Below are 26,082 nucleotides of genomic sequence, written 5' to 3'. Positions count from 1 at the left end.
AGTAATCGATATGCACCGTCTTTGAGAAACCCTGGCTGCTCCGTTCGTTCGTGAGATCCAGAGGATACCGTGTTTCTTGATTTTCGGAAGGTCGTCGATATGGTTCCGCTCCATCTCCTAATAAACTAAAAACGCGCATAGGGAATACTTGAACAGATACGCGAATGGACTGAAGGCTTCATTGCAAACAGAACAAATAAAACACTGTACGTCGTTCCTTCGACAAAATCGAAGGCAACAACCACTGTGTCTCAAGGAGGTGAGCTAGGGCCGCTGCTATTCACGTTGTAAAGGCTGTTAAAGAAGCAGTTCATATTTTAAGAGGCGGCGTATGGACCAAAACGAGAAAAAAATGTCCAGTAAGTATGGATTCTAAAATGCACACCGTGAGAGATATGAACACTTGTTCATCTTCTCTACTGCGAAACATATTGCTATTACAAACTATTTACAGATTGCAGTAAACAAATGAATAAACAAATGAGAACACGATTCTGTTACTGTAAGATACACAGAGGTGACAAGACATGTGACAGCGATATGCTCATATACAGATGGCAGTAGCATTGCGTACACAAGGTATAAAAGGGCAGAGTATCGGCGGAGCTACCATTTGTACTCAGGTGATCCATGTAGAAAGGTTTCCGACGTGATTATGGCCACACGACGGGAATTAACTGACTTTCAACGCGAAATGGATCTGGGACATTCCATTTCGGAAATCGTAATGGAATGCAATATTCAGAGATCCACAGTGTTAAGAGTGTGTCGAGAATGCCTAACTTCAGGCATTATCTCTCACCACGGACAACGCAGTGGCCGCCGTCCTTTCTTTTAACGACCGAGAGCAGCAGCGTCTGCATAGAGCTGACAGTGCCAACACACGAGCAACATTGCGTGGAACAACCGCAGAAAACAATAAGGGACGTGAACCCATCCCTTAGGACAGTGCGGCAAAATTTGATGTCAATGGGCTATGGTAGCAGACGGCGCACGAGAGTGTCTTTGCTAACAGTAGCGCCTCTTCACGGCTCGTGACCACATCGGTTCGACCCCAGACGACTCGAAAACAATGACCTGGTCAGATGAGTCCTGATTTCACTTGGTAAGAGCCGACGGTAGGATTCGAATGTGGTGCAGATCCCACGAAGCCCTGGATCCAAGCTGTCTACAAGGCACTGTGCCAGCTGGTGCTGGCTCCATAATGGTGTGGGCTGTGTTTACGTGGAATGGACTGGATCCTCTGATCCCATTTAAGGCTGCAGAGGTAACAAAGCTAAATATTTCTGCAGGGGACTTCCAACGATTTGATGAGTCCATGCCACGATGAGTTGCTGAGATACGCCGGGCAAAAGGAGGTTTGACACAATATTAGGAGGTATCCCATGACTTTTGTCACTTCAATGTGATGTGCTCGCTATCGCATATGACCTGCACTTGTGGGCCATCGCTAAAAGAGATGCTCAATGTAGAGTCAATTCATAGTAAGGCATGCTTCGTCTTAGTGAATCACGCGTTCTCTGAAAAATTCCACGTTGGTCATGGATGTGCTGGCAGTCATTGCTGATGCGTTTTTGTGGTGTTTGGACATCATTAATGAGATTTGTGCACACCAAAGTTTTCAAGTGGCCCTACAACCGAAAATCCAAGGAATTAAGATCGGGAGAACTAGCTGGGCAACGTACTGGACTTCTCCGACCAATCCATTGCTCATGAAATACCTGAGTTAGGCGTTCTACGACAGGGAGAAAACGGGTGGTGCATGAGCCTCATACACAGCTGTCGTTGGAATGGTATCTCCTCTAGCAGGAGAGGGAAGTCGTTTGATTGGAAATAAAGAAACCTTGCACCAGTTAACCTGTTTAGTAGCAGGTAAGGCTCTGTTAGTCCGTCTCTAGTGAAATGTAAAATGTGCGAGAGTCCCTTTCCAGGGAGATCGGTCGCCTGGCGAAAATCTTTTTATGTGACGCCTCTTCAATAACTTGCTCACCGATGATGATGAAATGAGGACGGGGACAATACACACACCCAGTCAGAGAACGAAGAAAAATCACCAATTCTGTCGGGATTCTAAGCCGGGGCCCCGTGGTACAGAGTGAGCAACGCTAATCATAAGATCATGACCTATTGACATCCTGGCCATATATTAATTGGGCATGTACTAGTGCTGATAGCTCTTAAAGCAAACATTTAAGAGCCCATGATTACTGGATATCTTTCTCATGCTTTGGTCCGTACTATCACCTCTCAAAATATGCAATACCTGTACCTTTTTTTTAACATCCTGTACATATAGACATGATTTGGCAGAAAACCTACCTGGCCCTATGAGGTTGTTTACAGATGACACACGGAGATGAAACATCGCTTGGAAATTATTAGGAAGTTCTGAGAGACTTGAAGGTGATCAGAACATGACACAAAGATAGGCAGTAGACTTTAAAAACAAATAAAGATAATAAAATGCGTGTAAACAGATGAAAAGATCCGATGTTGTTAGACTACGTGATAGTCGATCAATTTTTGGAATTCGTCACAACCTCTAAGTATCTTGGAGCAGGAGCGGATCCAAAGTGGGGGACGAGAAGGCTTCATGAGTGTCGTGACCCTTCCCAGAAGAACATTTTAGTAGAAGCGTTTTTCAGTTTATGCTTCTCAGCTTTTGCTCTTCTCGAATATATATTTCTTTCATTTGACCAAAGCCCTCGGTTCTCGGATTTGTACGTAGTTGCTTACATTTTGTGTCTGCTGTCCCTAACAGGAACGGTGCATTGAAAGACGTATGAAAAACAGGCAGTATATTATATTTGTAGCAACAGATACACAGAAATACGCCAAGAAATATTCAGTCAACTTTCAAAAATGATAATGAAATTGTAAGAGGATAAATATTTCGAAAACAATTTTGATGAAAATAATGAGGTTGTTTAAGCACTAGTGGTAAGGGAAAAAAAAGAACAAATGCCACTGGGAAACAGCCGTTGGGTCACGGTGTGTCCAGACGTGGTAGGTTGTCGGTATTCGTTGTCTCGAGGTAACGTAAGGGACTGGCGTATCGGAGATTGCGTGTTCGATGCCTGCGTGGTTGTGGAATTTCACATGTGCTTTTGCTGAGTACATGGATAAAAATGATAGTAGCAACAAACTTCAAATCTGAATTCGATGTAATGTTTGTAAGTGAAAACAAATTATGATGGAAAGATATAAATGATATTCTCAGCAACAGAAGACGCTAAATTCCTCAGCCACGCAGTACTCGTTCTGACTGAAACAAGGCGCAACATGTGATGGGGCCGGCCGCTGTGACCGAGCGGTTCTAGGCGCTTCAGTCCGGAACCGTGTTGCTGCTACGGTCGCAGGTTCGAATCCTGCCTCGGGCATGGATGTGTGTGATATTCTTAGGTTAGTTAGGTTTAAGTAGTTCTAAGTCTATGGGACTGATGACCTCAGATGTTAAGTCCCATAGTGTTTAGAGCCATGTGATGAGTGTTTTCGCAATTACAGGCAGATTCAAATGAATGTATGGATATATATTCTGCATGTCCTTGAAAGGCTTGGAACAATAGTTAGTGACATGAACGAAAATGCTATGAGGATAAAACTGCCCTGGAACACATAAGGGGGAAGAGGTGGCAGAAGGAAGTGGGTTTCATGTTTCGAAATCGGCCGATGTTTGTGTCAAATCTCCAATTTTCAGGGTCGCTACGCCGGGTGATTACATACCTGATCAAGTTTATCAGAAAGTTTAGTTGGATAGTACATTCTGCAAATATTTAGAAACGAGTAGAATTCATTGAAATATACTATAGGAAACTGAAATGCAAAATATTTTTCTGTTCCACTAAGTTCGGAAAAATCATTCATCTTCCTAATCACATGCAAAAATCTTTATTAACTATAAGCAAGTTCCATACATAACCCTTCGACATTATCTTTAACTCGTCCAGGAATAACCCAGGTAGTATCTCCAACGATTACAGAAAAATGACTAAAGTCATATTGGAATCTCAGTGATATTTTTAAACAGTTTAACAAAAACGGCCAGTCTAGCAACTAATATTTACTTATTCTGGTAACCGCTTTCAGTCAACACGCCATCTTCAGACCGGTAATTCCTTGGTAACGTGTGAAGCCAGTCAACTTACCTGCTGTATGTACCAAAAGGTACCAGTCAACAACTGCAGTTGGCTCCACACATCACGAAGAAGTTACCGATCTAAAGGTGGTCATGTTTGACTGAAACCGGTTACCACAATAAATACACTGACGGGGAAAAAATTCGTGCACCTGAAAAGATAACGCCGATTTCGATCCGATAATGGCATATGCTACCTGGGGGATAGTAATGTACTTAAATTGGTTTCAACGTTACCCTTTAACAGACAGCGCAGTGGAATACCTACCAGACGCCGTCTGTGTCTACCCTTTAATAGGAAATGTTCACATCTAGTAGACTGAAGGGCGGTAACATTAAGAGTGCAACGGTAACTCCACTGTTAACTGCAGAGAAGAGAGCGGGTATGTGGAAAAAGTACACTGAAGGCCTCTATGAGGGGGAAGATTTGTCTGATGTGATACAAGAAGCAACAGGAGTCGATATAGAAGAGATAAGGGATCCTCTACTAGAACCATAATTTAAGGGAGCTTTGGAGGTAGAAGGGATAGATAACATTCCATCAGAATTTCTAAAATCACTGGGGTAAGTGGCAACAAAACAACTATTCACGGTGGTGTGTAGACTGTATGAGTCTGGCGACATACCATCTGACTTACGGCAAAATGTCATCCACACAATTCCCAAGACGACAAGAGCTGCCAAGTGCGAGAATTATCGCACAATCAGCTTAACAGCTCATACACCCAAGTTGTTGACAAGAATAATATACAGAAGGATGGAAAAGAAAATTGATGATGTGTTAGATGACGAACAGTTAGGCTTTAGGAAAGGTAAGATCACGAGAGAGGCAATTCTGACATTGCGATTGGCAATGAAAGCAACACAAAAGAAAATCAAGAAGCGTTCATAGGATTTGTCGACCTGGAAAAAGCGTTTGACAATGTAAAATGGTGCAAGATGTTCAAAATTCTGAAAAAAAGTAGGGTTAAGCAATAGGGAAAGACGGGTCATATACAATATGTACAACAGCCAAGAGGGAATAATAAGAGTGGACGACCAAGAACGAAGTGCTCGTATTAAAAAGGATGTAAGACAAGGATACATCCTGTTCAATCTGTACATCGAGGAAGCAATGATGGAAATAAAAGAAAGGTTCAGGCGTGGAATTAAAATTCAAGGTGAAAGGATTTCAATGATACGATTTGCTGATGACGTTGCTATCCTGAGTAAACGTGAAGGAGAATTGCACGATCTTCTGAACGGAATGAACAGTCTAACGAGTACTTAGTATGGATTGAGAGTAAATCGAAGAACGACGAAAGTAATGAGAAGTAGCAGAAATGACAAAAGCAAGAAACATAACATGAAAACTGATGGTCACAAAGGCAGAAACATAACGAATGACGGACAGAGCAAGGAGGATATCAAAAGCAGACTAGCACTGGCAGAAAGCGCATTCCCGGAAAAGAGAATTCTGCTAGTATCAAACATAGGCCTAAATTTGAGGAAGGAATTCCTGAGAAGTACGTTTGGAGCACAGTATTGTACGGTAGTGAAACATGGACCGTGAGAAAACCGGAACAGAAGAGAATAGAAATATTTGAGATGCGGTACTACAGACGATTAGGTGGGTTGATAAGGTAAGGAATGAGGAGGTTCTGCGCAGAATCGGAGAGGAAAGGAATGTGTAGAAAACAATGAATAGGAAAAGTGACAGGATGATGGAACGTCTGTTAAGACATCAGGGAAAGAGTTCCATGGTACTAGCGGGAGGTGTAGAGGGCAAAAACTGTAGAGGATGGCCGTTGTTCTGTCCTTCTCCGTAGGAGGAAGGTGATGTGCTGTTCCACCAGGATGATGCTCGCCCACACTCTTCCCGTGGAAACTCAATGTGTTCTGCAAGACGTGCAGCGACTTCCCTGGCCAGCATGATCTCTGGACCTGTCGTGACTCGTACGACTCGTTGATCGACAATGCATACAGAACTACATGAATTGGTCGAGCAGGCGTGGCATAAGCAGTCCAGGACAGTATTCAACATCTGTACGATTAACTGGGTGCTACAGTCAGCGCCTGCATTGCTGCCTGTGGAGGCTACATACTAATATTGGTGTTTCAGCGCGGGTCGATATCCGGTACCTCAGAACCGCTTGTGCTATTAATCTGTAAATGTAATCATTTCATGTACTCCATATGCACTGTTGCAACAACAAATCTTGAGTGCATTTGAAATTTCTAAAAGGGTGTACTAATTTCTTTCCGGCTAAGTGTTGGTTGGAATCTAGACTGACTGTTTTTGTTATAGAAAATTAAGAGCAGTTTACTAACAGAGTGCTTCACAGTTTTGATGATGAAGCTAGTCTAATCGTAGTGCGAACATATAATGTTGAATGTGAGAGACACATTTGCCATAAAGCACTCCGTCTTCAGGCCACAAGTGGTCCGTCGGGACCATCCGACCGCCGTGTCATCCTCAGTGAGGATGCGGATAGGAGGGGCGTGTGGTCAGCACAGCGCTCTCCCGGTCGTTAAGATGGTTTTCTTTGACCGGAGCCGCTACTATTCGGTCGACTAGCCCCTCAATTGGCATCACGAGGCTGAGTGCACCCCGAAAAATGGCAACAGGGCCTTGATGGTCACCCATCCAAGTGCCGGCCACGCCCGACAGCGCTTAACTTCGGTGATCTCACGGGACCCGGTGTATCCACTGCGGCAAGGCCGTTGCCATTTGCCATAACAGTAGTTTAAATTATAATATATGTTAGAAACGAAAGTATTCCTTTCTGTTTTGGAGAAGAGAGTTCTCGTTTTTATGTGTCTCTAATGTGGATTAACTGCATTCTTACCTGTCACCAACAGATGGCGGCCCAGGAGAAGGGGCGCGGGCAGGCGCGGAGGCGGCGCTGGAGGCGGCGGAGGCGGCAGCGCGGTCGTCCAGCGGGCAGAGGCGCACCCAGGCGCCCTCGGAGGCGGGCGGCCGCCGCCAGTCGCGCCCGTTGCCCCACATGGCGGTGGGGGCGGACGCGGCTGCGGAGGCGGCGGAGGCGGCACGGTCCGCCGCACGACCGCTGTAGCAGCGCCCGCCACTGCGGAGCCCCTGCAGAGTGAGGGCCAAGCAGGCCGCTGGATGAAGACTCCTAACAGCACTTGGGATTTACGACTTATCACGCTGCCAAAGACATTATCAGGCCAGAGAAACAGTTGTTCTTCCTCCAAGTAAATACTCTGTTTTCCGCACAGAGCCAACAAAGTGCAAAGCCAAAGTTTAACACGCCTAGTTTACGACCTGCATGCGCGTACTGAAAGTCGAGATTACTAAATATTCTGGTATATCCGAAGGGCTAACTACACTGGCGTGCAAAACTTTAAGGACGAAAGTAACACTCGCATGATATGTCATTACCGAGTAACATAGCTCGATGAAACTTGGACTGTACATAGAGGTGTGTGAGAAAAGTATGAAACTGACAACACTGTGAGCGATCTGGCAACGCCGTGTTGTTCTGCTTGTGTAGACTGCTGTGTTCATCCCTTCCAGATGCTCAGTCTGAGTTTCAGACTGTGATTTTCAAGAGCGCCGTCAATGTAGTTGTATTTTTGTTGTGTGTGACGAAAATGGAACAGCGGAATTTAGAGGAACGTTGTGCCATAAACTTTTGTGTTAAACTTGGAAAATCAGTGAGTGTGACCTTTGAAAGGTTTTAACAGGTCCATGGGGAACATTTCCTATGAAGATAAAGTGTTTCGCTGGCAGAAATCAGTTTTGGAAGGCCGAAAACACGTCGAAGGCGAACGTCGCTCAGGCAGACGTTCAACTTCAAACACCCACGCTGAGCACATGTCTGCTCTTGTGAGATCAGACTGACGTTAAACACTGAGGATGATGGTTGACCTGTTAAACACTTGTAATTTTGACCGAAATTTTACACATGTGAAAGGTTTGTGCTAAGGTGGTGTGCGAAAAACCTTAACAACTGGGCGGAAGGACAATCGAAGAAAAAGAAAAAACTTCTTGAGAGGACTGCCAATGACCATAAATGCTTCAGTCGTGTGATAACGGGTGGTGAATCCTGGATTTTTGAGTACGATCCTGAGACAAAGCGGCAAAGTAAGCTTGAATGATCAAATCAGAGATCAAAACAACTCTGATTTGCTTTTTTGACACCATGGATATCGTGCATAAAGAATCTGTTCCTCCAGGAGAAACTGCCGACCAAGTGTTTTACAAAGATGTCCTTGAAAGGCTCAAAAACAAAAGGCGAAAAAAAGGTGAATCGAGTGAGACCGGACATTGCAGAGAAGTGGATGATGCGTTATGACAACGCCCCATGTCACACGGCCACTTCAGTCATGGAATTTTTGACCTCAAATGGCATTCCTGTCGTTCCACAGACCCCCTATTGACCTGATTTGCGTTCTTTGACTTTTTTCTTTACTCGAAATTGAAAAATTTCTTAAAAAGACGTCATTTTGGAGCTCTGGAGGACATTCAAAAGAATGTGACCGTTATATTAAAGGCTTTAGCTTTCAGCATTGCTACCTAGACCAGGAGCAACGCCCCACCAGTGTGTAGGTGCCAAACGGAACTACTCTGAAGGGGACTATGTTGTTGATGGAAAAAAGATAAAAACTTTTCTAGATAAAAATCAATCTCATTACATTTCTCAAACACCTTGTAGATAGAACTGCTGCACTGTAATACAGAAGGTAACACCCAATGAGACTAACAAAAACGACACCTTTATTCAAAGAACATAATTACACTGAATTCACCGCGGTTATGAGAGTCTCCTGGCCATTACAAAAGGCAGGACATGGTTATTAATAAGGTGTGTGATCACCAAGCACAGTAATGCATGCTCTGTAACGTGCTCACTCAAGGTTGGAAACGAATTCTTGCGGTAGGGTGTTCCAGATATCAGCACGGCTGACAATTGCTGGATGGTCGTTGGTCTAAGTGGGAGTGCACATTTCCCCAGCGCATCCCACACGTGCTTGAGGGGATTTAAGTCGGGGAAACGGGCAGGCCAGTCCATCTGCAATGTTCGCACTCTCATCTGCGAAAATGAAGTCAGGACCTAATGCACCCATGAAAAGATGTACATGGGGCAGAAGTACGGCGTCACAATAACGTTGACCTTTGTGTGTACCGTGTTAAAGATTCTGAGGTCAGTACACCCATGCGACATTATGCCTCCACACACCATAACAATTGGATCACCAAAATGATCATGTTCGACAATGTTCCTGGTGCATTACGTGTTCGCACCCCTCGTCTTGAGGATGCGTCCACAACCACTACTCACACTGAACTGATCTCATCCCAGAAGAGTTGGAACCCACTCATTGGCCAAGTGTCTATGCTCTTGGCACAATCGCGAACAGTGCAGCTGGTGTGCAGGTGTCAATGGAACGTAATGTACCGCTCATCAGACAAAGAGACCATCTCTATGCAGTCATCGTGCCACTGTGGAGCGTACTATTGCGTGCCTTGTAGTCCTGTTAAATGTGTTTACAACTGCACCCGCTCTATGACCTGGTTCCCTTCTTGCGTGCTGCAGAAAATACCGGCCATCTGCTGTTGTAGTTTAGCGTGGTAGCCCACTTCCTCTCCTTCGGTCGGCTATGTCTGTGTTCCGGAATGCTCCTCACGCACGTGAAACAGTGCTCTGAGCTACACTTGTCACACTTCGTCTTCCTTTCAGTTTCCCAACGACTCTTCCTCGTGTGAAGTCATACATATGTCACCAGTCCATGTTGTAATGAAGAACATTAAATTTTCGAACCCTTCACTCATACTATTCTACTAACTCAAAGAAAGTTGACACCAAGTGACGCATCTTACCGAACGGTTTGACGACATAGCTTTCCAAGCATGTCAGTCATACGGACTCACGTCACGAAAATACAAATGCCACGTGAACAGCTTTGCTTTCTTGGAACGAATTACCAAAGGGGTATTGCAAACTTATTTTGACATAAGAATGAGATTTTCACTTTGCAGCAGAGTGTGCGCTGATATGAAACTTCCTGGCAGATTAAAACTGTGTGCCCGACCGAGACTCGAACTCGGGACCTTTGCCTTTCGCGGGCAAGTGCTCTACCATCTGAGCTACCGAAGCACGACTCACGCCTGGTACTCACAGCTTTACTTCTGCCAGTATCTCATCTCCCACCTTCCAAACTTTACAGAAGCTCTTCTGACATTTTGGAAATAAATGACAGACATTTTATTTTCAGCTTAGACGAGTCGTTAGACTGTACTATAAGAATCTGTTTTAGATTAGATTTACTTTCATTCCAATTGATCCGTAGTGAGGAGGTCCTCCAGGATGTAGAACATGTCAGAAAAACAATAATACATGACAAATATTGACAACTGAAACAAATAAGCTAATGTACCTCCCACAGGTGCCAAGTGGAATAATCGTCATTTTTTAAAAATGAACACGATATGAAAGAATCACTTTACAAACAATAATGCACCGAATTTATGATAAGTTTTATTTATTTATAAGGTAATAAACATGTAATAGAACTACTACAATACTTATTTACAATGAACACATTACTGCACTGAAATGGTGCAGAACTTAGATTGTATTTACACACACACACACACACACACACACACACACACACACAAATCAGTTGGTTCTACCGAGAAATTCATCAATGGAATAGAAGGAGTTGGCCACCAATAAATCCATTAGGCTTCTCTTAAACTGAATTTCATTGGCTGTTAAGCTTTTTATGGCTGCTGGCATGTTATTGAAAATGAGTGTTCCTGAATAATGCACACCTTTTTGTACAAGAGTAAGTAACTTTAAATCCTTATGAAGATTGTTCTTATTTGTAGTATTGATTGCATGAATTGAGCAGTTGGTTTGCAAAAGTGATATATTTTTAATGACAAATTTCACTAATGAATAAATATATTGGGAAGCAGTAGTTAGTATCCATAGCTCCTTAAACAGGCTTCTGCAGGATGTTCTTGACTTCACACCACATGCAACTCTTTTTGCACGTTTTTGTTCCCGCAAAACTTTAGCTTGACTTGATGAATTACTCAAGAAAAATAATCCCACATGACATTAGGGGATGAAAGTAAGCATAGTATGCCAGCATTTTCATTTTTATATCCCCTATGTCTGACACAATTCGCATTGCAAATAGAGATTTGTGAAGACGCTTTAGCAGTTCTGTGGTGTGCTCCTCCTAGTTGAATTTATTATCATGCTGTAATCCCAAGAATTTAACACTGTCCACTTCTTCTATCTGCTTGTCATAGTATGTTAGACATATACTCGTGGGGCACCCCTTACAAGTTCTGAACTGCATGTAGTGTGTTTTCCAAAATTCAGTGACAAAGAATTGGCTAGGAACCAGTGATTAATGTCCACAAATATTTTATTAGCCGATATTTCTATGACTACACTTGATTTGCTATTTATTGTAATGTTTGTATCATCAGCAAACAAAACGAACTTGGCATCTGGTAATGTTACTAATGAAAGGTAATTGACATACACAAGAAAAAGTAAGGGCCCTAAAATAGCTTTCCGTAGTCAGGCGTAGGGCGAGTTGTCGTTGCCCAGGCACATATTATAAGTAGGTAAACAGTGGTTGAAAATAACATCCGTGCGAGGAATAAACACAGAGCAACTTGACTTGGGACTCGGAGCTGATAAGAGTAAAGTCTTTGGGGTGAGGAATTCACAAAAGGAATGTCCAAGTCTTAATTGATATCTACATCTACATCTACATGACTACTCTGCAATTCACATTTAAGTGCTTGGCAGAGGGTTCATCGAACCACAATCATACTATCTCTCTACTATTCCACTCCCGAACAGCGAGCGGGAAAAACGAACACCTAAACCTTTCTGTTCGAGCTCTGATTTCTCTTATTTTATTTTGATGATCATTCCTACCTATGTAGGTTGGGCTCAACAAAATATTTTCGCATTCGGAAGAGAAAGTTGGTGACTGAAATTTCGTAAAAAGGTCTCGCCGCGACGAAAAACGTCTATGCTGTAATAACTTCCATCCCAACTCGTGTATCATATCTGCCACACTCTCTCCCCTATAACGCGATAATACAAAACGAGCTGCCCTTCTTTGCACCCTCTCGATGTCCTCCGTCAATCCCACCTGGTAAGGATCCCACACCGCGCAACAATATTCTAACAGAGGACGAACGAGTGCTGTCTCTTTAGTGGACTTGTTGCATCTTCTAAGTGTCCTGCCAATGAAACGCAACCTTTGGCTCGCCTTCCCGACAATATTATCTATGTGGTCCTTCCAACTGAAGTTGTTCGTAATTTTAACACCCAGGTACTTAGTTGAATTGACAGCCTTGAGAATTGTACTATTTATCGAGTAATCGAATTCCAGCGGATTTCTTTTGGAACTCATGTGGATCATCTCACACTTTTAGTTATTTAGCGTCAACTGCCACCTGACACACCATACAGCAATCTTTTCTAAATCGCTTTGCAGCTGATACTGGTCTTCGGATGACCTTACTAGACGGTAAATTACAGCATCATCTGCGAACAGTCTAACAGAACTGCTCAGATTGTCACCCAGGTCATTTATATAGATCAGGAACAGTAGAGGTCCCAGGACGCTTCCCTGGGGAACACCTGATATCACTTCAGTATTACTCGATGCTTTGCCGTCTATTACTACGAACTGCGACCTTCCTGACAGGAAATCACGAATCCAGTCGCACAACTGAGACGATACCCCATAGTTCCGCAGCTTGATTAGAAGTCGCTTGTGAGGAACGGTGTCAAAAGCTTTCCGGAAATCTAGAAATACGGAATCAACTTGAGATCCCCTGTCGATAGCGGCCATTACTTCGTGCGAATATAGAGCTAGCTGCGTTGCACAAGAGCGATGTTTTCTGAAGCCATGCTGATTACGTGTCAATAGATCGTTCCCTTCGAGGTGATTCATAATGTTTGAATACAGTATATGCTCCAAAACCCTACTGCAAACCGACGTCAATGATATAGGTCTGTAGTTAAATGTATTACTCCTACTACCCTTCTTGAACACTGGTGCGACCTGCGCAATTTTCCAATCTGTAGGTACAGATCTATCGGTGAGCGAGCGGTTGTATATGAGTGCTAAGTAGGGAGCTATAGTATCAGCGTAATCTGAAAGGAACCTAATCGGTATACAATCTGGACCTGAAGACTTACCCGTATCAAGCGATTTGAGTTGCTTCGCAACCCCTAAGGTATCTACTTCTAAGAAACTCATGCTAGCAGATGTTCGTGTTTCAAATTCTGGAATATTCCATTCGTCTTCCCTGGTGAAGGAATTTCGGAAAACTGCGTTCAATAACTCCGCTTTAGCGGCACAGTCGTCGATAACAGTACCATCGGCACTGCGCAGCGAAGGTATTGACTGCGTCTTGCCGCTTGTGTACTTTACATACGACCAGAATTTCTTCGGATTTTCTACCAAATTTCGAGACAATGTTTCGTTGTGGAACCTATTAAAGGCATCTCGCATCGAAGTACGTGCCAAATTTCGCGCGTCTGTAAATTTTAGCCCGTCTTCAGGATTTCGCGTTCTTCTGAACTTCGCATGCTTTTTCCGTTGCCTCTGCAACAGCGTTCGGACCTTTTTTGTGTACCACGGGGGATCCGTTCCATCTCTTACCAATTTATGAGGTATGAATATCTCAATTGCTGTTGCTACTATATCTTTGAATTTGAGCCACTTCTCGTCTACATTCGCATAGTCAGTTCGGAAGGAATGGAAATTGTCTTTTAGGAAGGCTTCTAGTGGCACTTTATCCGCTTTTTTAAATAAAATTATTTTGCGTTTGTTTCTGATGGATTTGGAAGAAATGGTATTGAGCCTAGCTACAATGACCTTGTGATCACTAATCCCTGTATCAGTCATGATGCTCTCTATCAGCTCTGGATTGTTTGTGGCCAAGAGGTCAAGTGTGTTTTCGCAGCCATTTACAATTCGCGTGAGTTCGTGGACTAACTGCTCGAAATAATTTTCGGAGAATGCATTTAGGACAATCTCGGAAGACGTTTTCTGCCTACCACCGGTTTTGAACAAGTATTTTTGTCAACATACCGAGGGTAGGTTGAAGTCCCCACCGTATGAGTGGGGTATTTATTTGTTACGAGACTCAAACTTTCTCTGAACTGTTCCGCAACTGTATCATCGGAGTCTGGGGGTCGGTAGAAGGAGCCAATTATTAACTTAATTCGGCTGTTAAGTATAACCTCCACCCACACCAATTCGCACGGAGTATCTACTTCGACTTCACTACAAGATAAACCACTACTGACAGACACAAACACTCCACCACCAATTCTGCCTAATCTATCTTTCCTGAACACCGTCTGAGACTTCGTAAAAATTTCTGCAGAACTTATTTCAGGCTTTAGCCAGCTTTCTGTACCTATAACGATATCAGCTTCTGTGCTTTCTATTAGCGCTTGAAGCTCAGGGACTTTTCCAGCGCAACTACAACAATTTACAACTAAAATTCCGACTGTTCCTTGATCCAAGCACGTCCTGTAATTGCCAAGCACCCTTTGACATTGCAGCCCATCCCGCACTTTCCCGAGGCCTTCTGACCTAAAAAACCGCCCAGTCCACGCCACACAGCCTCCGCTACCCGTGTAGCCGCCAGCTGAGTGTAGTGAACTCCTGACCTATTCAGCGGAACCCGAAACCCCACCACCCTATGGCGCAAGTCTAGGAATCTGCAGCCAGTACGGTCGCAAAACCGTCTGAGCCTCTGATTCAGACCCTCCACCCGGCTCTGCACCAAAGGTCCGCAGTCGGTTCTGTCAACGATGCTGCAGATGGTGAGCTGTGCCTTCATCTCGTAAGCAAGACCGGCAGCCTTCACCAAATCAGATAGCCGCTGGAATCCAGAGAGAATTTCCTCAGATCCAAAGCGACACACGTCATTAGTGCCGACATGTGCCACCACCTGCAGCTGGCTGCACCCTGTGCTCTTCATGGCATCTGGAAGGACCCTTTCCACATCAGGAATGACTCCTCCCGGAATGCACACGGAGTGCACACTGGATTTCTTCCCCTCCTTAGCCGCCGTATCCCTAAGGGGCCCCATTACGCGCCTAACATTGGAGCTCCCAACTACCAGTAAGCCCACCCTCTGCGATTGCCCGGACCTTGAAGGCTGAGAATGATCCTCTGAAACAGGGCAGGCGGCTGCATCTGGCTCAGCCAGAGACAGTGCCTGAAACCGGTTTGTCAGACGCACCGGGGAGGCTTTCTGATCAGCCTCCGGGGACGCCTTTCGCTGCCTGCCACGCCTTGGAACGACCTCCCAATCAACCACAGGCGAGGGCCCAGCCCCACTGCGGGCAGCAACCGGGGCAACCACAGCGGCGGACCGATCTGAGGACAGACGGGACGAGGTTGACATCCCCGTGATACCCGAGTCCGGCTCCCCACAGTGGTGCCCATTGGCAACAGCCTCAAGCTGCGCGACCGAAGTCAGCGCCGATTGCAGCTGTGAGCGAAGGGATGCCAAGTCAGCCCTCATCCGAACACAGCATTCGCAGTCCCTGTCCATTCTAATCGATGTTTAACAACAGTTACCGAAACACGAGTCCGTGCCTAGATAACGCAAGCGGAACACGCAAAGAATGTATCAACTAACCTGTACAAATGCCTAACGACTGCGCTACAATCTGCTGAATTTACGATTACAGTAACTAAAACTCGAAATTGTACCTCCTATACGAAACTCACACGCAATTTAAATAAGAATCTACGAAGTAAACACTAAAGCGCGATGCTACAACCCTCAAATACTATAATACGCCCGAAATATATGAATTAAACAATGCAAGTACCCAAAAACACGCAAAGAAATTAATTAAACTATGTAACAAATAAGTAAGCTAGGGTTATACGACTTGCTGCTGCAGCTGCTTATCCAACGGCGGCAGGGAGCACACTGACTGCCCAGCCGACACTGGCCGTTCACAACAAAAACAGAAGACAGACGACTACGCGAATTTGCACTATTCAGGTACTAAGGCGCGATGCTACAACCCTCAAATACTATAATACGCCCGAAATATATGAATTAAACAATATATCTCAATAAATAAAGAGTTAAAGAAGTGGCGTACAAAGTATAACCAGAATTAAAGTTACTTTGAAGGAACAGATACGAATGTGATAAAAACAAGAGATTTGCCCTTTTATTTGCTTTTAAGCAAGCGAGCAAGCGATTTTTTTAAAAATGCGGGAAATTTCTTACAAGTACGGTAGACCTGACAACATTGCCACTGACTTCTATGATGATACAGTATTTCCGTACACTTCCACAGATTGTTGCAGCTTTATTTCCCCTCATATGCAGGAATCGGATTACCGCACAATACTCCACTTTACGGATCGGCTCCGTTCTTTTTGTTTTGGCTCCTTAGCGGCGTACCAGTGTACTGTGGCTCAAGGATTTTAGTGTGTACCAGGAGTGCAGACATGTAGGCGCACTCAAACAAAAAATTAATATCGGAATTAAAATGTTTCGAGGTGATAATCAAAACTCTATTACTATCTCTCGCAGTACTGTGGCCTGTCGATAGGTACAGCTGCAAGAGGGAGCGGAGCATTGTACGATGGAGTGTTCAATAAGTAGTGCAACACATTTTTTTCTGAAAGCAGGTTCATTTAATTCAGTATTCCAATACACCATAGCTACGAAACCGTATTTTACACTATAATATCCGTTCAGTGCGAGACCTGATACCAAGTTACTGAAAACACCTGTATCTCCGCATGGTTTCATCTAATGGTCGACGTCGGAGCCAACGTCTTGCTGCTTCAGTGACCTCTCCATCATCCACGAAGTGCTTCCCGCGAGTGAAGCCTTCTACATCTATATCTACATCTATGTGATTTCTCTGCTATTCACAATAAAGTGCCTGATAGAGGGTTCAATGAACCACCTTCAAGCTGTCTCTCTACCGTTCCACTCTCGAAGGGCGCGCGGGAAAAACAAGCACTTATATTTTTCTGTGCGAGCTCTGATTTCTCTTATTTTATCGTGATGATCATTTCTCCCTATGTAGGTGGGTGCCAACAGGATGTTCTCGCAATTCACGTATCACGTCTGTGGCACTATCTCCCCTTCTTCGAGATAACACAAAACGAGGGAACTGACACCATGAATCCTGTGGGCGATCCATAAATTCGTAAGAGTATGAGGGGGTGGAGATGTTTTCTGAACAGCACGTTGCAAGGAATCACAGATATGCACAATAATGTTCATGTCTGGAGAGATTGGCGGCCAGCTGAAATGTTTGAACTCAAAAGAATGTCCTTGGAGCCACTCTGTAGCAGTTCTGCACGTATGAGGTGTCGCATTGTGATGCTGCGATTACCCAAGTCCGACGGAATGCTCAGTGGACATGAATGGATGCACCTGATCAGACAGGATGCTTACGTACGTTTCGCGTGTCAGAGTCATATCTAGACGTATCGTGGGTCCCATATCACTCCAACTTCACGCGCCCCACACCACTGCAGAGCCTCCACCAGCTTGAATACCCCCTGTTGACATGCAAGGACCATGGATTCATGAGGTTGTCTTCATACCCGTATACGTCCGTCCGCTCAATACAATTTGAAATGACACCCGTCCGCCCAGACAACCTGTTTCCAGTCATCAAAAGTACATCGTATTTGATGACGGGCCCAGGCGAGGCATAAAGCTTTGTGTCGTGCAGTCGTCAAGAGTACACGAATGGGCCTTCGGCTGCGAAAGCCCATATCGACGATGTTTCGTTCAATGGTTCACACGCTGACACTTGTTGATGGCCCGGCATTGAAATCTGCAGCAATTTGCGGAAGGATTGCACTTCTGTCACGTTGAACGATTCTCTTCAGTCGTCGGTGGTCCCTTTCTTGCAGAATCTTTTTCCGGCCGCAGAAATGTCGGACATTTGATGTTTTATCGAATTCCTGATATTTAGGGTACGCTTGTGAAATGATCGTAAGAGAAAATACCTACTTCGGAGAAGATGTGTCCAATCGCTCGTGCGCCGACTATAACACCACTCAGACTAACTTAAATTTTGTTAACCTGCCATTGTAACATCAGTAACCGATCTACCAACTGTGCCATATACTTGTTGGCGTATATAGGTGTTGCCTACCGTAGCGCCGTATTCTGCCTGTTTACATATCTCTGTATTTGAATACGCATGCCTATGCAAGTTTCTTTGGTACTTCAGTGTACGTTTAATAAGTTTGACAGAAAATACACATACACAATTTTATATTTAAATTAGTGGTTCTTTGTTTCATATTCTTATGAACACTGCTACAATTTGTCTCTGTCATCAGACATACACATGGTTGCGGGACCCCAGTTGTTCAGTACAGAATGTCGAATCAAAACATCTTTCAGCCGTCTAAATTTCCAGATCGTTATTTTAATGAGCAACCAGTTTCGGCGATATATTACGCCGTCTTTCTGACATGTGTTAATCGAAGGGAACAGTGAGTCAAAAATCTACGGATACCAGTCGTTGAAGGCTGACCCCTACTTTGACTGGACCAGAGATGGGAATCTTCCTGTACTAGGCAAAACAGAATAAAGTCGGAAGGTGTGAGATCCGGGCTGCATGGTGAATGAGGAAGAATAGTCCAACGAAGTTTTGTGAGCTCCCCTCGGGTGCGCAGACTTGTGCGAGGCCTGTTGTTGCCATCAGAAGGAGAAGTTCGTTTGCATTTTTTTGGCGACGAACACGCTGAAGTTGTTTCTTCAATTTCCTGAGGGTAGCACAAGACACTCCAGAGTTGGTCGTTGCACCATGACGGAGGACATCAAACAGGACAGCCCCATCAGAGTCCCAAAACACCCTTGCCGTGACTCTACCGGCTGGGGGAGCTGCTTTGAACTTTTTACTCGGAGGAGAGGTGGTACGGTGCCACTCCATGAAATGCCGTTTTGTTTCCGATTCCAAGTGATACACTCATGTTTCATCGGTTGTGACGATGTTCGAAAAAAAATTGTCACGATTAGCCTGGTAAGGTTCAAGAAATACCGCACAGATGATCCTTCGATGCTCTTCATGGTCTTCTGGTAGGCTGCGAGGAATCCAGCGGGCACACACATTTGAGTGCCCCAATTGGTGGACGAGTGTGTTAGCACTAGCAACAGAGATATCCAGTTGTGCAGCAAGTTGTTTGATTATGATCATTCGGTCATCACTAATGAGAGTGTCCGCACGTTCCAACACCACAGGAGTCACAGTTGTGTGCGGTTGGGCAGCACGCAGGAGATCGGTGAGGGTTTGGCAATCTTGTTGAGATGATGACAGAAGCCTCGTACAACGACTCACTGTGCTTTTTTCAGTGCTAGGTCTCAGAGACTTTCTGCAACCGCCTATAAATATCTACGATGTTCTGGTTTTCCGCCACAAGAAACTCAATGACAGCACTTTGCGTGGAACGCATCTCCGTTACATACGTCCTTTTGAAGCTTACATATAGGGCAGCCACCAATCGAAACCTGAAGCAGGAATATTCCACGATTTACCACAACAAATTCCGCGTTTTTTCAAACGAAATTGGTTGAGAAAAAAATGTGTATCATTTGCTTCTTGAACGCCCCTTGTAATTTACACTACTGGCCATTAAAATTGCTACGCCAAGAAGAAATGCAGATGATAAACGGGTATTCATTGGACAAATATATTATACTAGAACTGATGCGTGATTACATTTTCATGCAATTTGGGTGCATAGATCATGAAAAATCAGTACCCAGAACATCCACCTCTGCCCGTAATAGCGGCCTTGATACGCCTGGGCATTGAGTCAAACGGAGCTTGGAAGGCGTGTACAGGAAGAGCTGCCCATGCAGCTTCAACACGATACCACAGTTCATCAAGAATAGTGGCTGGCATATTGTGACTAGCCAGTTAAACGACCACCATTGACCAGACGTTTTCAATTGGTGAGAGATCTCGAGACTGTCCTGGCCAGGGCAGCAGTCAAACATTTTCTGTATCCAGAAAGGCACATACAGGACCTGGTACATGAGGTCGTGCATTATGCTGCTGAAATGTAGGGTTTCGCAGGGATCGAATGAAGGGTAGAGCCACGGGTTGTAACACATCTGAAATGTAACGTCCGCTGCTCAAAGTGCCCTCAAAGCGAACAAGAGGTGACCGAGACGTGTAATGAATGGCACCCCATACCATCACGCCAGGTGATACGCCAGTATGGTGATGACGAATACACGCTTCCAATGTGCGTTCACCGCGATGTTGCCAAACACGGATCCGACCATCATGATGCTGTAAACAGAACCTGGATTCATCCGAAAAAATGACGTTTTGCCATTCGTGCACCCAGGTTCGTCGTTGAGTACACCATCCCAAGCGCTCCTGTCTGTGATGCAGCGTCAAGGGTAACCGCAGCCACGGTCTTCCGAGCTGATAGCCCATGCTGCTTCAAACGTCGTCGAACTGTTCGTGCAGATGGTTGTTGTCTTGCTAACGTCCCCATCTGTTGACTCGGGGATCGAGACGTGGCTGCACGATCCAATACAGCCATGCGTATAAGATGCCTGTCATCTCGACTGCTAGTGATACGAGACCGTTGCGATCCAGCACGGCGTTCCGTATTACGCTCCGGGAGCCACCGATTCCATATTCTTCTAACAGTTATTGGACCTCGACCAACGCGAGCAGCAATGTCACGATACGATAAACCGTAATCGCAATAGGTTACAATACGACCTTTATCGAAGTCGGAAATGTGATGGCACATATTTCTCCTCCTTACACGAGGGATCACAACAATGTTTCACCAGGCAACGCCGGTCAACTGCTGTTTGTGTGTGAGAATTCGGTTGGAAACTTTCCTCATGTCTGCACGTTGTAGGTTCGCCACCTGCGCCAACTTTGTGTGAATGCTCTGAAAAGCTAGTCGTTTGCATATCACAGCATCTTCTTCCTGTCGGTTAAATTTCGCGTCTGTAGCGCGTTATCTTCGTGGTGTAGCAATTATAATGGCCAGTGGTGTAGTTAAAAACCGCTGGTGAGTTTCGTCAGTGGAGAGGACGACAAAAATTTTTTTTTTTGACAGATTGCAAAGAATAATGAATCAACTGCTACTGATGAGCCTCAAAGAGAGTCGAATTTGATCAAGATATTAATCTACATTTAAGAAAACGATAAATGTGTTTCACATGGTAAAATCATAGGGCAGAGAAATATGGTTATCATATATTACTGTGGACCACAGTTGCACCCAGTGAGAGAGAAATAAGAATACGAAATGTTACCAGTCACTCGGTGTAGTCCGGGACTGCTCTGGTGCTGCAGGAGAGAATTTTATCCTCCGGCGCAGGCGGTGGCCCCGGCAGCTTGTTGGCTAACAACCTCTCAAGGGAGTTGCTGCCAAGTGGGGCCGCAGTAGGTAACAAGAGAGCCTCAAGAGCGACCCGACTCGACCTCGAGACAAGGCCCGCGTTGCGCCAAGCCGGAGGCTGGGAGGATGTAGTCGGCGCAGGTCATTCTCTATTCACGCAAAAGGCGTACGAACAGCGCACACGATTTCTCAGGCTGAAATAAGACGCAGAGTTATCTATTCAGCTCCACATCGGCACAAAGGAAAAAATATGCACCGTGTAAACGAAGTTTTCCGCAAAACCTCAACCGCCACGCTGTGTCATATCAGGCTATGCGTCAGATATGCAGAGTGAAGAAACAAACTGATAAGGGGACGTCCATTAATTACGTGAGCTCAAAATGGAGAGGTGCCCGGTAAAATCTCTTTCTTTTAAAGGGGGGGGGGGGGGGCACAATCTCACGTCGACTTCTTAATTCAGAGAATGTTCATTATTATAACGGATAACATTTTGTTTTACATAATTAATCCAGAGTATAAACAATATTAAAGTGCCCACCAATCTTTATGGCCTCTCTGGTCTGAAATTTATACTTTACATGCGTGCATGCCCAGGATTTGTCAGTTTGAAACAAATGCCGCACAAGTGTTATATTTCACTTGGGAAGTTCTCAGCCGCGGTGGTCGCAATCATTGCGTGTCAGTGAGGAAGCCGTAGTATTCCGCAACGCATATAGAGATGATTTTATTGTGTAACAATGAATATGTATCAAAATACCTATGTTACGCGATATGCCAACAGGTCGAAACACATATGCCAGCACGAAATTAAACGGTTGTGGAAGGAAGCTAAGATGAAGTTCACCGACAAGAATTCTCATAGTGATCAATAGGCATGTGTGTTCAAATCCAGAGATAGACTGAAGAGCTAAAGAAACTGGTACATCTGCCTAATATTGTGTAGGGCCCCGCGAGAACGCAGAAGTTCCACAACACGACGTGGTATGGACTCGACTAATGTTTGAAGTAGTGCTGGAGGAAAATGACACCATGAATCCTACAGGGCTGTCCATAAATCCGTACGAGAACGAGGGGGTAGAGATCTCTTCTGAACAGAACGTTGCAAGGCATCCACATACGCTCAATAGTGTTCATGCCTGGAGAGTTTCCTGGCCAGCGTCTGTGTTTAAGCTCAGAAGAGTATTTCTGGAGCCACTCTGTAGCAATTCTGAACGTGTGGGGTGTCGTGTTGTCCTGTTGGAATTGCCAGAGTCTGTCGGAAGGCACAATGGACATGAATGGATGCAGGTGATCAGACAGGATGCTTACGTACGTTTCGCCTGTCAGAGTCGTATCTAAACGTATCGTGGGTCCCATATCACTCCAACTGAAGGCGCCCTACACCACTGTAGAGCCTCCATCAGCTTGTATACCCCCTGCTGACATGCAGGGTCCATGGATTCACGAGGTTGCCTCCATACCTGTACACGTCCATCCGCTCGATACAATTTGAAACGAGACTCGTCCGACCAGGCAACATGTTTCCAGTCACCAACAGTCCAATGTCGGAGTTGACGGGCACAGCCGAGGTGTAAAGCTTTGAGTCTTGCAGCCATCGAGAATACACGAGTAGGCCTTTGGTTCAGAAGGCCCATATCGATGATTTTTCGTTGAATGGTTCGCTCGCTGACACTTGTTGATGGCTCAGCATTCATATCTGCAGCACTTTGCGGAAGGGTTGCACTTCTATTACGTTGAACGATTCTCTTCAGTCTTCGTTGGTCCCTTTCCTTTAGGATCTTTTTCCGGCAGCAGCGATGTCGGAGATTTGATGTTTTACCGGATTCCTGATATTCACGGAACACTCGAGAAATGGTCGCAAGGGAAAATACCCACTTCATCTCTACCTCGGAGATGCTGTGTGCCATCGCCCGTGTGCCGACTACAAGACCACGTTCAAACTCACTTAAGTCTTGATAACCTGCCATTTTAGCGCCAATAACGGATCTAACAACTGCGTCAGACACTTGATGTCTCATGTAGGTGTTGCCGACCGCAGAGCTCTATTATGCCTGTTTCCATATATTGAAGAGCCAAAGAAACTGGTCCAACTGACTAATATCGTGGAATGAAGTAGAGTAAACATAAAAAAAAATGCCCTCCCGGTTGCCTTTGTAATGCGCCGAAGATTTTTGTCTTTCTGGGAACGAATTTTTTATTTAAATTAATTCTGTCCAGTTAAATAATAAAATACACTGAACTGGAGGGTCAGTAAAACTTTAATATGACATATTCTCTGTGAGAATGAATTAAAATTTTTTTACACGCCCCTTTTATAAAAAAAATTAAATTTATTTTTTACGTTCACATTTTTTTGAAACAAAAATGATTATTTTATAATAGATAAAGGTGATAAGTAAAAATATTCATTTTTATTAATTTTTCTAAGTAATTTATACTCAAATAAGAGTTTTTTAAATGAAAATATCTAAAAATGTGTATTGCAATAGTATATTTTTACTGATCCTGGATAACTTGGGTAGGTCCTGGGGTGAGTCAGGACCGAGCCAAGTGAGCTACGACCGGTAAAAATATATTACTCCCGCCGATGGTGTCTACGTGTACGAAATTACACTGACTTCCGACCATGTGTTCTGGGTGCTTCACTTTTTTGTCAGGGAGTGTATTTACTGCAAATCACTTCCGTTAGACCTAAGGTACACAAAATTCTCACTGGGGACACGTGGGATGAGACATGATAGAGTTGAGTGAGCGCTATGGTGACGAAGATGGTAACATCGTCAGGAACGTGTTACGCAATGCTGACACTTGCAGATGACGTGCGATTAGACGAGAGAGCGATAGCTAACTCTTAAACATAAATAAGTGTAAGAAGGCAATGAGATCCCTTATCGTTTAACTACGCTATCGATCATTGGACACTGATATCAGTCACAAGTGGCAAGTACATTGAAGTATCTCTCTGGAACGACCTAAGGTCGAAAGACTACAGAAGTCTAGCCGTGCGGAAACAAGATGCTAAACTCAGATTTATCGTTTATAAAAAGAGAACCGTCAGAACAATTGTTAAGTACTGTTTTTTCGTCTGAAAACATTACTAAGCTTGATTATCGGAAGCGGTAGAAAATACTTTTAAAAAAATGCTTTTATTTTAACATCGGAGGGTGAAGAGGAGGGTGTCGCAAAGTACAGTGAAAGAGGGAGCAAGAAAGTTGCCGCACCTCATACAGAAAATCCTGAGAGGCTACTTTATAAAACAAGCAGAGAAAAATGACTGCTACGACCCTCATACTTCTCGCTTAATGACCATGACGATGAGATTAGAGAATTTCGGACTCATCAAGAAGGGCATTGACAGTCTTCTTTCCTGCGTGCCCTCTACCAGAGGATCAGAAAGAAACGATATAATGATATCGGTATGTAGCCACGTTCCCTCCGTCACATACCATAAGATGCCTTGTCGAGTAGAGACATGGATGCAAATATCGTCCTGCTCTCTAGGAGCCACTGATCACTAGAACGATTCCATAAATATACTTAGAATGGTGTCAACAAACATATCTGAGTTTATCAAGCAGCTGAAGAAGACATTTAGTGGTCCAGTCCAGTAGGTCATTGCACATGGGCGCGATCGTACCTGGTAAATGTCTGTCTAACGGCATTTATACGAGTGTGTTGTAACGACGGTGAAACAAGGTGAAGGTGCTGTGATACTCTTATGTGGAAACAGATGGGACAGACTGCGTTGGGTTATGGCACAAATAGCGCAAATTACTATGAAAACTGAGTTTGATTGTATGTTCTCCACATCTTCATAATGCCTCTTACCATTGCATTGTGGTTTGAAGAAATTACCGTTTCTTATAACTTCGTCGCAAAACTATCTATAACAGAGTTCTTAAGTTCATGTTCCTTGTTTGCTAATAGTATATGACACATTTCACTTCGTTAATGATGCTTGTCTGCATTCCTTTTACGATACCTAATGCTGCCTATTCTTGCCAGAGCTCGTTTCAATCGCCCTTTCTTGAGTAATTTTGTCATGCGGTGCTTTAAGTGAGTGGACAGAAACGAAGGACAATGCTAACGGCCATGCAGAGGGCCCGGGTTCATTTCCTGGTACTGCCAGGGATGTTTCGTTGGTGGAGGACTGGGAAGGGTTCATTCAGCCTCGTGATATCAACTGAGGAGCTCGTTGAATGAGAAACAGCGGCGCGAAAAGTCTGCACTCACCCTCCCTGCATCGCCATGACGTCATTGGCTAAGGATGATATGGCAGTTTTTCTGTCTCTTTTGACGTGTCTTCGCACAGAACGACGGAGCTGACATGCGCGATCTCTATCACTACTCCTTCAAATCTTTAATTTCACGAGAGTTTAGGCGCTGAGTTAATTGTCGCTTGCATCACACGTGATCGGATCAATAAAGATTGTGGAACAATATCTGTTCACTAAAAACACAGGGTACAAACAGAGACTATCTCTAGGTCTTGTTGCACTCTATTAAGGGCTTAATTTAACTTGGACTTTTCCATATTTTTATTTTCTTAT

At 44.4% G+C, this 26,082-nt stretch overlaps 1 protein-coding gene across 1 annotated transcript in view; it reads right to left on the bottom strand.

Annotated features, from left to right (window-relative positions):
- The window catches only part of LOC126285194 (probable tubulin polyglutamylase TTLL2), a 375,795-nt gene that overhangs the window by 12,598 nt on the left and 337,115 nt on the right, over positions 1-26,082 (bottom strand). Inside the window, exon 10 of the mRNA XM_049984501.1 lies at positions 6,964-7,214. Within this exon, the coding sequence (XP_049840458.1) occupies positions 6,964-7,214 (251 nt within the window). The remainder of the gene's footprint in view (positions 1-6,963; positions 7,215-26,082) is intronic.

This window comes from Schistocerca gregaria, chromosome 8 (genome assembly GCF_023897955.1).
Source record: "Schistocerca gregaria isolate iqSchGreg1 chromosome 8, iqSchGreg1.2, whole genome shotgun sequence".
Taxonomy (NCBI): Eukaryota; Metazoa; Arthropoda; class Insecta; order Orthoptera; family Acrididae; genus Schistocerca; species Schistocerca gregaria.
The sequence above is the reverse complement of the archived record's forward strand: the minus strand, read 5'-3'. Positions and strand labels throughout refer to the sequence as shown.